At 36.2% G+C, this 15138-nt stretch overlaps 1 protein-coding gene across 5 annotated transcripts in view; it reads right to left on the bottom strand.

Annotated features, from left to right (window-relative positions):
- Nucleotides 1–712: 712 nt before the first annotated feature.
- The window catches only part of LOC126260340 (protein PTHB1), a 126466-nt gene continuing 112040 nt past the window's right edge, over nt 713–15138 (bottom strand). For 3 of the 5 annotated variants that reach the window (XM_049957681.1, XM_049957689.1, XM_049957697.1), the window contains 5 exons: nt 13665–13907; nt 13280–13578; nt 5466–5774; nt 4862–5249; nt 714–1327 (listed from right to left, as the gene is read on the bottom strand). In XM_049957681.1, the coding sequence (XP_049813638.1) occupies nt 1170–1327; nt 4862–5249; nt 5466–5774; nt 13280–13578; nt 13665–13907 (1397 nt within the window). In that variant the 3' untranslated portion in view covers nt 714–1169. Of the gene's footprint in view, nt 1328–4861; nt 5250–5465; nt 5775–13279; nt 13579–13664; nt 13908–15138 lie in introns of all 5 variants that reach the window. The other 2 variants (XM_049957668.1, XM_049957675.1) reach the window with 1 other exon arrangement.

Raw genomic sequence — 15138 nt, forward strand, 5'->3', positions numbered from 1 at the left:
ACCCATCGTGCACAGAACTTACGGTAACCCAATCTTGCTGTCACTATCTCATACAAGAGAGTCTTAGAAATCTGTGGAAAACCAGTAGACAACTCCGACATTGAGAAACGTCGATTTTCACGAACTTTTGCATCAACTGTCTGAACGAGTTCGTCAGTCACCAATGATGGTCTACCACTCCTCTCTTCATCATGAACGTTTTCTCGTCCACTTTTAAATAAATGTACCCATTCACGGACAACTCCTTCACTCATAACTCTTGGTCCGTACACGGCACAAAGCTCATGATGAATAGCTGCTGCAGAATATCCTTTGGCTGTAAAAAACCTTATGACAGCACGCACTTCACATTTGGCGGGGTTCTCTATTGCAGCACACATTTCAAACTGCCACAAAAACTAAAGTAGCGCAGGTACGACGTTCACTTGACCACGGCTTGATGCCGACTGACCTGTTGAGTGCGTGAACGCACAGATGGCGTCGCTACTCCCCCCACAACCCGCACTGTGACCAATCGGAGGTTACTTTCTGAACCGCCCTCGTATATAGATAGTGGGAAAAAGTGTAGTGGAAATATGGAGATGGGCACAAGGGAGAATCAGGACATAATTCAACTTACAGAAGAGAATATCACCAAATGTTTATTAGGTCTTGTTGTATAAATTAAACAATTGTATTACAGTACAAGTTCTTTATTGTGTAAACTGATGGTTTCATACCTAATTCACCAACATTATCTGAAATTATTTGTTGAAAAGTCCTGATGACGTATTCATATTTTCCTTCATTAATAAGGATGAACATAGAAATCATCAATGCCACATATAAATCTCAGAAAATATTACAAATATAACCACAATATGCTGAAAAACTGTACTAAACAAACCACAATATGCTGAAAAACTGTACTAAACAATGAATAATAATTTTCTTGGTAGTTATGTTATGACTTTTACAGGAACATTTTATAGTTTGTGTAATACAAATTTCGTACTGATACATATTGAATAAATTTATGACAGTGCATTCTAATAATGAATGTACAAAAACTCATCAAATTTACAACACAGACATAATGAGTTCTGCTAATAAAAGCCCCCATATTTGTCAAGCTTGATGCCATTTAGATTCCAAGTAAAGATGTTCAGTCATTTGTTGTCAATATATGGTTACCAGATATCATCATCTTCTTCGGGAGATTCTGCTGTGTGTGTTACTTTTATATTCTCTATAGGTTCAGGTGGAAATTCAGGTGGCTTGTCTTTCTCCAGAGAAGACATCTGAAGAGTGGCAGGTTTCTTGAAGTCAGTCTTATACTGACTGCCATCTGGAAGCAACAAAAGTATGGGTGTTTAGTCTCAGAATATTATAATTGTTATTTTTTTCTACAGACCAGTTCATTTTTAAATAATAAAAATTTCACTGTTAAAGATGGACCATTATTTGTTTCTTCCAACCCAAAAATATAATAACTTAGTATAATTAACACTTTAAAAATTAATCACTCAAAATCCAGTATGGAATAATATATATTAATTGTGATCCTCTCTGCTGGAGTATTACTACACAGTATGGGATTCTTATCAGATAGGACTGACAGAGAACATTGAAAAAGCTAGAAGGGCAGCTCATTTTGTATTACCACAAAATAAGGGAGACAGTGTTCTTTTATTTAAGTGAGTTGAGTTGACAATCGTTAAATCAACAGTGTTTTTGGTTGTGGCAAAATCTTTTTATGAAAGCTCAATTACCTGCTGTCTCCTCCAAATGCCAAAACATTTTCTTGCTACCTCTTACATAGCAAGGAGTGACCACCATAATAAAATAAGAGAAATCAGAGGTCACACGGAAAGATATGGGTTTTCATTTTCCCCACATGCTAATCAAGAGTAGAATGGTCAAGAAATAGTTCAAGTGTAGTTCTATGAACCCCTCCCCCCAAATCAAAAACAAAAGTAGTTCTATGAACCCCCCACCTAACATTTAAGTGTGAATTGCAGAGCGATCATGTAGATGTAACACTCGTGCATGATTGGGATTGCTGTCACTGCAGTTTGCCTCATTCTCTGGCAGTTTTGCAGTTCAAAATTGATGATACATGTACCATGGAATTAGTGTAAGAAATCCAAGGTTGTATGACTAAAAACACTATCAATACAAAGCTGCTAATGCCATGAATAGTGGGTGCATAGATGCTACAGGATTGCCAAAACTACAATGAAGTTGGAATACTTTATTTATTATGATAATTTCATAACAATTTATTAATATGACAATATTAAGAAGAAGCACAGTTTGTTTTCATTTCTGTTGGTCTGTTCTAGTTATTTGTTTTGTTTGCCATGGTACTGAGCCAAAACTACTAAAGTGCTCAATAAAATCTTCTATTAAGTAAAGCTTTCAGTGTTTCGAAAGGCATTGCTAACCACAAATGATGTCACATTTTCTATTAGTAGTTTTTCTGAATCTCTGAAGATTGAAAATACATTTTTTCCCCTTCAAGGAAGGCATCTCACAGCATAATATGAATGCAGCAGGCACTGATTATTAAACATTCTGTCACTTATGAGTTAATCAACTCTGAAGCAAAAAATATTTGCAAAACTTCACTTTGGGGCACAAAGTAGACCCTCCTTGATTGTGAGAGCCTATAATTTAAAATGGATTTTTAGTTTTTTGCGCAAGTCTAATTACCGAATATGGTTTCATCACAGGAGTTGACAGGTTGAAAGATTAGTCTTCTATAATTATGTGTGGTGTGGTGTGGTTTCTGGTGTGTGTGTGTGTGTGTGTGTGTGTGTGTGTGTGTGTGTGTGTGTGTGTTTTTAAGTGTCCTCACCATATTTTTTGTAAGTGTCCTCACCAGACTGAAAACGCAGGGAAATACCGATCACTAGCAACTGACTAGCAGCTGACACTGCTTGTGAATCAGTTCCATGTTATGGAATTTATGACAATGTGGTATTGCACAGCTGACAAATGTGATTACAAATTATATTGAATTATAAAGTGTATTGTTTCATTTGCTATGAACTGATAAACCAAACAGAACTATAAAAGCAACATTTTTGATTTTTGATGCTATCTTGAAAGATTAATGATAAGTATGCATCAATAATATGTATGTTGAATTTTTAACATAATATTTGACCAAATAATGTCTGACTGTCTCCAGATTTAATGTGCAATCCCTGTTGAAACTCATACTAAATTTTTGCAAATCCACTTTTTTTTATAAAACTGTTCAGCTTCTATATAATACTGTCATCAATAGGAAAGGACACAATTTTGTAGGCAAATGGACCTAACTATATGATCAGCTACAGTGATTGATGTTTCTATTTCTTTTCTCAGTAGTCTATATTTATTCATTAATCCAAATGCACATCCAAAAAATTTTCTTGCTCTTAGATATAATTTTACACACTTCTCCCACTGTCCAAACATCTTTGATGGAAGGGTTTCCTCAAGGTCTCTAACATGGAGCTTTATCTCCCAAAATGTCTGTTATCTATCCTTGAAATATTATAGGTGAAGTGGTAAGAGTTCCATGTTAGTAAGTTTTCTTTACAATGCCTCCAAATTTGTAATTGGCATTGCTAATAGGTTTCAATACAATCATTTAATTTTAGAACTTGCTGCTAGAGGTTTTTCCTTCTATATAGCAAGGGGGGGGGGGGGGGGGGGAAGAGAGAGAGAGAGAGAGAGAGAGAGAGAGAGAGAGAAAACCATGGATTTCAGTGGAAATTTCAAACAATTGGCACTGTCAAATGAATTGAATCAAGTGGTTCCTATATGGATACTGAGACTGTCTACTCTGCTAGTGCTATTGCATGGTAGAACATACATATATCATTTGATTTATTACTTAAACATTAAATCATCAACAGCTTTTCTAGCTTTATTAGGGCAAAGACTTTCACTTACTCCAGGTGCACTGCAACACACACACACATACGAAGAGGAAGAAACCAGAAAGACATGGTCAAATGTCAATGTAACTTTGTACAAATACACACCATTAGCACGCATGTAAATGATTAGAGTTACAATTCTCTGTAACAGGTAGAATGGATGCCATAATGCATTAGTTTAATAAAATGGAACACCTACAGCCATCCTTACAATGTTATTTGTTACATGGCTACCAGTTTTGGTGCTTCAGTGCACCATCTTCAGGCCTTAACTGAAGCTGACGGGGTTAACTCCAGTTGTATATATGTTTCATCAGTGGCCAATATCGGTGAATTGGTTTTCGCAGGCTACCTGGAACAATGATGTTTTGTCTCCAACCATCAAGACCCAACCATGTGTCTTCTTCTCCTGACCTCAGGTTCTGGGTGACCTTCCCGAACTGTACCTCTTTTCCTAAACCTCACCAGTCCTTTTCCTTCACCCCTCTTCTTTCCCTTCAACCATTCTGCCAGAAGAAGGAGCCAGTGGCTTTGAAAGCTAATGAACTTTAATACCTTTTACGTGTGTGCTCTCCTGCCACTGCTTGGTGAGTAGATTTTTTTATCCATCCAATTACATTATATATTCAAAATTTGATTATTTTTGTTGATTTGAGTATATATATATTAAAAAAGATGCTGTGACTTACCAAACACGAAAGTGCTGGTAGATAGATACAATAAAAAACACACAAATATCAAGCTTTCGCAACCCACGGTTGCTTCATCAGGAAAGATGAAAGGATGTGGGTCTTAAGGGAGAGGGTAAGGAGTCATTCCAATCCCGGGAGTGGAAAGACTTACCTTAGGGGGAGAAAAGGACAGGTATATACACACACACACACACACACACACCCGCAGCTGCCACCTCCTTAAAAAAAAAGATTGTTCCTAAGATCAAAGCATACCTGGAATGGCTGGCAGTTGTAATTTGGCCCGTCTTGTTGTCAGGAGGCCAGCAGGTGTCCCTGGTACTAAATTAGATTGCTTCTTCTCTGCAAGTTGAGAACCTCTTGGTATTGTTCCTTCATCATCTTCATTTATTTCAGTAGCCTCTGGTATAGGGCTAATTCCAACATGGAGAGTGCTTGATTCAACATTATGTTCTTTCTTCCCTGGAAGTTGATTACCTCTACAGGTTCTCTCAAAAGCCATTGAAATATGTTTTTTAACCCTTGCTATATCCTGCAATGCATCTAGAGAAATTGGTGCTGATCGCTGTTGGTCTTTCACAGATTTTGCCAGTGATGTTCGAAGTAAGTATGACACCGCTGCATCAGTTATTTCATCCCAGCCCTATAAAAAATGAAGAAGGTAACTCTTGACTGATTATTCTGAATGGGAGTTAGCATACAAATTTATATCCCAGGCATGTCAGTGATTGGAGGATCCATCAGTACAACATCAAACAATTAATTATTTGCTACTCAGTACACTATTGGACATAATCTTTTAAAAATGGCCATTCCAGCATTTACAACAAGGAAACAAAAGTAAAACACGTATACATACCTGATCATCTGAATCATTTACTGAACAGCTGAGTGCTGATTCAAGATCGGCTACATTGTTCTGTGAAGAAGGATTTTGTAACTTCAGCAGGAAAAGTAGTAGTCGTACACAACAACTAACTTGAATACTCAAATACTTCATCTTTTTTTGGTTTTCTTCCAGAAGGTCAGTAGATATTAAAATTTTTGTATATGTGTCTTTCAGAAGATTTTCCAAGTTATTCATTGGTGTTAGAATTTTATCTTTAAACTTAGTAAGAAGTCTTCGTTGAACAATTCTAAACTGAGCAGCTTTTCGCGCAAGATCTTCCTGTAATGCATAATTTTTACTATAAAGAAGGAAAGTGTCAGGAAAAATTACCACTCCTATTAAGTGTAGCTACTTTACATATAAGAATGAATAATTTTGAAAGAAACATTCACACTGGAGAGGCTACAAGTGTATGTAATAGCAGCTAATGAGAAACACAGAGTTCAAATGCAGTAAAATAATTAAAAGAAATGTAGGTCAAGCATTCTACTTTCAGTTTATACCCTGTATGTAGCTATCAGAATAAAATACAGCCTTTATTACAGTCATTTCTGTTGTAAACTCACTCTGATATCACAGCATCAGTTTAGTTTGCCATGGTGATAACAATTGTATATTTTACCTATTTGTGAACCTTATAACACATTACATTTTGTGTATTCTGTCCCTGCTGGTTGTGTGAACTAGAATCATCACCACCATCTACATTTATATGCTACATCCATATTATGGTGTGTGGTTGAGGGTATGTCGTGTACATTCCACTATCATTCCCCCATTTACTCTTCTATTTAGAATTGATGAAAGGTGAGAACATCTGTCAGTAAGCCTCTCCAGGAGTTCAAACTTCTCTGATTTTACAGATGTGTTCATTTTTCAAGAGGTATATGGAAGGAAGTTATGAGCTGCTTGTCTCTTCTGGGAAAGTGTGCTTTTAAAATGTCAAGAATAAATCTCTGAGTGATGAACACTGCTTATCTTGTAATATGTCACCTAGAACTGGATGAGCATTGCCATGAATCTGATATTGAGTTGCCTAAAATATACTTTCCAATTTTTTGATTCCCAGACTGATGTTTGCTAATTTAGGATACAAAGCAAAATATGGATAAAATATTAGAATAGAAGCTTTTGAGATGTGTTGCTACAGAAAAATACTGAAAACTAGACAGGTAGATCAAATAACTAATCAAGAAGTACTGAACTTAAATGGAGAAGAAAAAATTGTGGCATAAGGTGATTAAAAGAAGAGATTAGGAGGTAGAATACTTCCTGAGGCATCAAGAAATTTGGTAATGGAAAAATAACTGGGGGGCAAAAAAGATAGAGGGAGACTAAGGCATGAGAATGGTAAGCAGGTTAAAGGATATGGGTTGCATTAATTATGCTAATATGATGGGACTTGTACAGGATAGACTAGTGTGGAGATCTATATCAAACCAGTCTTCACACTGAAGATGACAATGATGACATCAACAACAAGGTTCAGTCTAGATCTGGCATACTTCCTGTCTCATAAGTTAATACTTAATACAATTCAATATCCAAGTTGTTGCACCCAAAATGGTGAACAGTGTGAAACAAAATGTAACTGTGATTGTATGTAACCAGTTAAAATTGTGTACTGGATTAGGATTCAGATCTATTCCAAGAGCTTAATGCTAGCAACCACTATGCCATTCAAGTGCACATCACAAACTGACTCAAAGCTTTAGTTGTCATCACAAGTTCCTCCTCAGAGTACAGCAGAAAAAGGTCTGAAAAGTTGAAGCTTTCAGTTAGTCTGTCGAGTGTGCTTGGATGGCATATTGGTTGACAGAACACGGCCCATGAAAGATGTTGCCTGGGTTTGAATACCAGTCTGGCATACAGTTTTAGCTTGTCATGTACAATAATCACAGCAAATACTCCACTTAGAATAAAACTGTAGATATATTGGAATTCCATAAACACAATGTGACATTATGAAACAATAGCCTAAAACAGGTTTATTTGGACACATATACTCTTAACTAAGTGCCAAACAAATACTCCAAATTTCACAGAATGTCCCAGTGGTTAAAACTATAGCATCATCAGTAAATATCTGAATCTCCACGTTAGAGAATATTGCTTCATTTACTGCCATAAAGATATAGGTTATATGCTGTGGTATTGATGGTAGTCCAAAATTCATTGTTGTTTCTTGAGAATATGAAGGTGTTCATACAATGCCCACATGAACCATACCAATCATTGTGGTGCAGTGATTAAGGCACTGGGTTCACATTCAGGAAGATTGGGATTCAAATCTCCATCCAGCCAATCAAGTTTAGGTTTCAGAATATATAAAAATTCTTGTAAACAAGGACCTGAGTTAGATAATACTTCTTATAGAGCTTATCTAAAATGTAAAAAAATCTACAAAGACAAACTGTCCTTGGCCAAAAAACAAGCATGTGAACATTACATTGAAAGTGCTCCCAACAAATGTAAAGCAGCATGGGATATCATCAACCAATATAATTCACAAACCCATACACAAGATGCAATGCTGGTCCCAGAAGAAGTAAATAATTACTTCCTAACCTCAGTGAGTGAGCTGAAAAACAAAATCAAGCAAAATGGCACTTGTGCACTAGATCATCTTGGTGCTGTGCCCCATAGGATGTATACTTTCCACTGGAATGTTGTCACCCCAGAGGATATTGTAAAAGCTGTTCCAAGATTCACCAACTCCAAAAGTATGGACTGTTATTGGTTTTCTAACTATGTAATGAAAAAAATAATACACCTTATCTGTCAACCTCTTTCTTTCATTTTTAATATGTGTTTAGAATCTGGAGTTTTCCCAGATGCGCGCTCAAAACTGCTAAAGTGATACCAGTCTTTAAAAAGGGAGATAAGCATCTGCCCCAAAACTATCGACCAGTTTCTACTGTCCCAATTTTCTCTAAAGTTTTTGAATATGTAATGTACAGTCAACTAAATAACTATTTTGATAAGCATGATCTCCTCTCCAACAGACAGTTTGCATATCAGCATGGTAAAAACACCACTACTGCTGTCACTGAAGTTGTTAACCAGGTGTTAACTGCATTCAAAAATAAGGATCTAGTATCAGTCGTACTTTGTGATCTTAGCAAAGCCTTCGACTGCATACCATCTAACACCCTACTTGCAAAACTGGAATTTTATGGCATACAAAAATCATCTTTGGATGTAATCGAATCATACTTAAGTAACAGGAGACAGTTTGTATCAATTAAAAATAGATGCTTCTCACTGAAGGAAGTCCAGACTGGAGTGCCTCAGGGCTTGGTCCTAGGTCCTTTTCTGTTCATCATTGCAATTAATGACTTACCTTACCATGTAGGAGCAAATTCAATTGTGTTTTATGCAGATGATACAACATTGATCAATACACACCATGACACAACAGAACTGCATCAGGCAACACAGGAAAAACTAGAACTAGTAATGGATTGGTTTTCTTCTAATGAACTCCTGTGTAATCCTGATAAAACACAAGAACTAATTCTGGGTTTAACTACAGCTGTTGAAAGCAAATCAATAAAATTGTTAGGATTCCACATTGATTCAAAATTAAACTGGGAGGAACACATTAGCCATATCTGCAAGAGAATAGCAAGAGTGTGTTATCTCATCTGGAGACTGACAGATGTAGTCACTGATGAGTATCTAAAGGTGGTATATTTTGGCCTCTTTCAGTCACACATTTCCTACGGCATATTGTTATGGGGACATTCTTGCTTTGTCAGTGAAATTCTGAAAATTCAAAAAAAAGTAATCAGAATAATGAGCAAAGTTAAGCCCAAGGAACACTGCCGCCCCCTCTTTATCAAGCAAATGATATTAACCGTTGTGAATCTATACATCTACACAGCACTGCTTTATGTCAAAAGCAACTTAAATGAGTTCGAGACGAGAGAGAACATACATCCCCACAACACCAGAGACAAACTGGACTTTGACATACCAAGACACAGACTCAAAAAGACTGCAAACTCACACAAAATAATGAGTTTAAAACTCTTCAACAAACTTCCAGCATCTGCTTGGTCACTGACCAGTAATATTTTCAAACGTAAGGTTTATGACTGGTTACTCAAACACCCATTTTATAAGATAACAGAATATTTTGAAGTAATCATTGACATTAATATATAAGAATATTCCTAAAAGAAAAGGAATTAAATTGTAAAAACTTTACTGTAAAGTTATTGTTAATTGTATATTTAATGTTCAGACCTATTCCGCTGTAAGTGGTCAATGGTGAATAAACTGAATACTGAATTCACAAGGTTTCTCTAAATTTTACTTCCCCAGTCTGAGATTGTGAATGTGTCTACTGACCACATCAATAGTAGGATGTCAAATCTTACTCTTACTTCCTTTTTCTACATAAATTACGTGTGGGGACAGCCAATGTAATCAGAATGAGCAAAGAAATCTCTGAGGATCTTGTAATCTCCATCTGTGCTCTCTGAGCCATTATCAAATGTGAAGCAAGGATACTTTTTATTGTGGTAAATATTAAAGTACTTTCCATTCCATTTTATTCATGAATGGAGCATGAAATGTCTGCCTGTGTGCAAGTCATTATTACTTTTATCTTCACAATGTCTATGAGACTGATACACAGAGAACTCAAGAATACTTATAATTTCTGCCCAGAAATTTTCTAAGTAACTCATTAGATATCCACACAGTGCCTGTCTTCACATGTTTCTCACCACTTTATTTTTAGAACCCTGGGGTGTAACGAGCTCCAGGTGACTGGCCACCCTAATCCTTATCTTATCTGAGCTTGTGCTACATTATTAATAACCTCATAATTGAAGAGACAGTAAGTCCTAATCTTCCCTTTTCTCAAAAATGTTGTCCCAAATTAATTTCAAATATTTCAATGGCACTGAGGGTTTACCTCAGTGAGGGGCAAGGGAGGGCAGCCATCAGCCATCCCCCATCCCCCATTCCTCATTCCTCACCCCACATCTGCAAAATGGATAATGACTGTTAGGAAGCACACCCAGAACTATTTATCATGAACTCTCAAACCTGTTTCATCATTCACCATCAAATGTAACATTAGTTAACCTTCTTTCTCTGCCTGCCCCATATATCTACATTTATCTGTTTAGGTCATTTTTGTATCATGCCATAGAAATGACTTTCAATGTATCCAGCAGCTTCATTGTTTTAATTTTGATCTGCATTGTATATTTTGTGCCATTGTGAAACTATGTCCTCATCATCATAATCCTCTCATTTATGTACTTCACACTTTTCTCAAAAGATGTAGAAATATTTACCTCTGTACTCTCAAATGTCTGGCACAGACCACAAGCATCCATTTTTCCCTAAATCATTTTCTTTACTCCCCAATTTTCTAAAATAGAGAAATAATTGTGACTGAAGCTGATGACAATGAAGAACCATGACACTTACAGTATGCACAGATTTAGTACAGTAAGTGCGTGTGAAGGGTCGAAAGTGCAGTGTCATTGTGGATGAAGATGGAATTAAAGGAATGAATAGTGTGATATAAAAAAGTTTCCTTCTCTCAAAATGGCCAATAGAATCAAGTGACTGTTAGAGAATCATCAACATTATCCTGTGCATTACTTCATAGGGCTCTGTGAAAACACCTGAAATATAATCAGGGACTTTGTGTCACAGTATGGTGATCAGCATCTACATAGTGCCATATCTTAGGATATGCATGGTGCCACTTCCTTTCTAATCAGATTTCAGCATGAAAATTTCTCCTACCATGAATAATAAGAGCAGTTATCTCATGGATAAGCAAGGCCACAATCTAGTGGATCTGACTGTAGAGTTGGAGCTCATATCCTTACAATTAATTAAAATGAAATTTGTCTTCTATTGTAAATAAAAGTGTATTTATAACTGAATATCTTATAAGCAATCGTTCTTCCCATTCTCCATATGTGAATGGAATTGGAAAAAGCCCTAAGAACTGGTACAGTTGGAAGTAACCCCTGCCATGCAATTTTCTATGGTTTCCAGACTGTGGATGTAGATGTAAATAACTTGGTGATACTACTATATAAATACAAAAATGACGACCAATATGTGGGTTTCTCTCACTCTAAGGTCTGAGTGGCCTGCAATTCCTCTATGACCTTTACCTCTTTCCTCCCAAACAAAGAAACTAATAGTGCCAAAATCCATGCTAGTTTAGTGTACTTTTATATGCATATATTGCCAGTAATAGAAAGTCACTTAATGAAAATAGGTGAAGCAAAAAGCAAAGCTCCACATTTTGGCCAGATGAGCCAAATAGGTACCAACTAACTACCAATCATCCTCTACCAATGGTGTCATTTGGATGTGGCACAGAGGGGCATGAGATCAGCACAATGCACTCCCAGGCATCAGCTTTCTAGACCTTGGAGCCATTACTTCTCATTCAAGTAACTCCTGAAATGGCATCACAAAGCTGAATGCACCCCATTCCAGCCCTATCACCAAGGAAAAATCCACGGCAGTACCAGAAGTTGAACCTGGGTCTTCCACATAGCAGCCAAAATGCTGACCACTGAGCTACAGAATATAAGTATCAGTTACCAATGCCATCTCATAATTTTATGATTTTCTCAAGTGAATTTTTCCTTCTGATATAATTAACTATGTCCTTTTATGTACTGTAAGTGACACTTTGTAACACTGCTTCAGAAAGGCATGTATGATTTGCTGACAGTATAAGTAACTGACATAGAAGCCTTTTATCTTTAATTACAAGATGCTACCTGAAGGTTAAATAAAATCATATCATATGAGATTTTTATTTGCCAGAGTCACCTTCAAAGTAGTCCCCTTGGGAGCTCAGACACCAATCCCAGTGCTTCTGCCATGAACAGAATGCATCCTGAAAATCTTTTTTACTCAGGGTGTTCAGCATCACTTGCAATTCCACTTCGACCTCCTCTATCGTGCCAAATTTTAATCCCTTCAACTTCATTTCTGACTAGGGAAACAGAAAGCACAGAACCAAGACAGTGGAATACAATGGATGAGGAAGAACTGCTGTGTTGTTTTTCTACCAAAAAACTGCTGCATGATGAAAGTTGTACGTGGCCTCGCATTGTCATGATGAAGGACCCAATCATTCATGCACCATTTCTCTGGATGTTTCCTTCTCACAACCTCCATTAGCCATCATAGGACAGCACCAGATATTGTGGATGATCCACCTGTGATCTTTCACAGTCATATTCTGAACAGCACTGACATTTTCTGGTATCATGCCAGTAGATGGTCTCCCTGAACATTCATTATCAACAACAGATATTCAGCCATTTTTAAAATGTTTAAACCAGTCATATATTTGGCCCTGGCCCAAACTGTCATTACTAACATTTTGTTTGTTTCTAAGAATGTGTTACAGAGTTTAAAACAGAACTTGATACAGCAAAGTTGTTTTCTCAAGTTAGTCATTGCAAAATCGCAAACAGAAGCAAACGTCACAGTGAAAAACTGTCCCCCAACAATAAACACATCCACTTAGATCAAAGCTGCTAGGCATGCTGACACATGAAACATGTATTACAATGCTCTTAGTGGCATTTGATTGTAGTATGATTTACAAGAGTGAGTCATACAAATTTTGGGAACAATTGTATAGGACTCATATTCTGATTTTCTCTGGACATTATTTATTGGTAACAAATATACAATATAACTTATTCTTATTGAAAGTATAAAAATAGTAATAGTAAATTAAAAATGAGTACAACATTTTCCTAAGAAGTACTTGCCTCTAATTTAAATGATTCCTTTCTACATCTGAAGCGAGCTTCTATGGCCTCGAACAGCTCCTGCAGAGGTAATGATGAAGTGTAGCCACATGAGAACTGCTTGTTTTTAGCAAAATGCTTATTAAGTCTGTGCACCAATTGGTATACAAAAAGGCACAGAGATGAAAATGTATTGCACTGAAGATGATATTGTTGCGAAGATTTTACAGTAGAGATTGTGACTATATTTTTTTCCAAGAAACATGGTGCAAATCCAACACTAGAAACAGTTTCAGGTCCTGAATCTTCAAATGAAAATTCTGAAATTAGAAATGTAAACCTTCTTGAGTTTACTCTGAATTACTTGTAACTTTATAAGACAAACAAGATAATTTCTCAGTCTTACCTGGGAAAAGCACCAGTGGTTCAACAATAGGAAGATTTGAATTAATTGCTATTTTGAATTCAGCATTTTTTTCTGGGGCACATGGCTTTGCTACAAGCTTTAGTGGAAGTTGTGCAAAATGTTGCAAGATGCGTGGAATGCTCCTGCTGTTTGTAACATATGAAGTAACAACTCTCAACTCCAGAGAAGGGACATCACCCGGCTGAGATAAATATATATATGTTGTCCAATGAAATTCTCCACCTGAAACAAAAATAATCTTGTGTGAGGCCTAAGTGCATGTGACTGTAATAATCTGTCAGAGAAAAAGTGACATAAAGGATGTTCTTGAAATATAGTGTCCCATGGTTACAGTAATATGAGGCTCTGTTATTTGGCCACAAGAAACAGTCATGTCCAATTTCACAAGCAGAGAGCATATAACAAAAAAGTGTTTCTCAGAAATGGTGATTATAATTATGAAGGTATCCTTAAATAATTCAGCATTCTTAGATTTTTCCCATTTTGTGTTTTATATGCTGTGCATGGCTTTCAAGAAACTGAAGCAGTAGCCAATTATGATTGCAACTTTTCAATGGAAAGAGAGTTTCACTTAAACAAATATTAATAATGCTGACAAGGATAAAAGAAGAAATACTTTAAGCTCAACAAGTATATGAAATCACAGGCAAAAGACGTTAGCTATTTTAAGCTTTAAATGTTCCCCATACCAAAGCAAAATATTTTCCAAGTGAAAATTTGCACCAGTACCTGTAGTATCAATATGAAATGCGGCAGATTTCCTCAGCAGACCATAATCGTGTGTAATATACACGTCTATTATTTGTTCTTTTAGTCTTTAAATAACCACTATTGCTTTTTACAGAAGAATACAGCATTATATGAAGATAGATTACTACTCATCAAAAGAAAAGTTGCTGTGCTGCTACTCTATAACTACTACTGATCTGAATATCTTTTGTAATTGAACAAATCCGATTATCATTGTGGAAAAGGCATGACAGCAGACTGCAGTGAAAGAAATATTAGTAATTCATTTGTCACGAATTTCTCCACTTGACAGCATGTCAAGCCTGCATAAATGCATTACAAATGCGCTGCAGTGTCACACATGAATATTGGGTGAAGTGAAACAGGACAATATAAAATGTACCTACTTAAAGTAGAATGAAAGTTACCTGTCCTTTTTTTCCCAGTATCCATCTTACCTTTTCCTCACATTGTTGTCTTTTGTTTTCACTTCAAGCTAGTTGATATGTGCTAAAATTTTCCATATTACTGTTTCCATGTTGCTGGTTCCTACTATCATGTTTACATCTACATCTAAGTAATGTATTTTATGGACTACAAGATGCACTTTTTTCTTCAAAAAAATTTTCCTCCAAAATTCAGATGCATCTTATACTCAAAATCAATAAAAAATATCCAGTGTTTGATTTTAAATTCCTGCCAGTCTTAAAAAGATCAATATATT

The sequence above is a fragment of the Schistocerca nitens genome, chromosome 1 (assembly GCF_023898315.1).
Source record: "Schistocerca nitens isolate TAMUIC-IGC-003100 chromosome 1, iqSchNite1.1, whole genome shotgun sequence".
Taxonomy (NCBI): Eukaryota; Metazoa; Arthropoda; class Insecta; order Orthoptera; family Acrididae; genus Schistocerca; species Schistocerca nitens.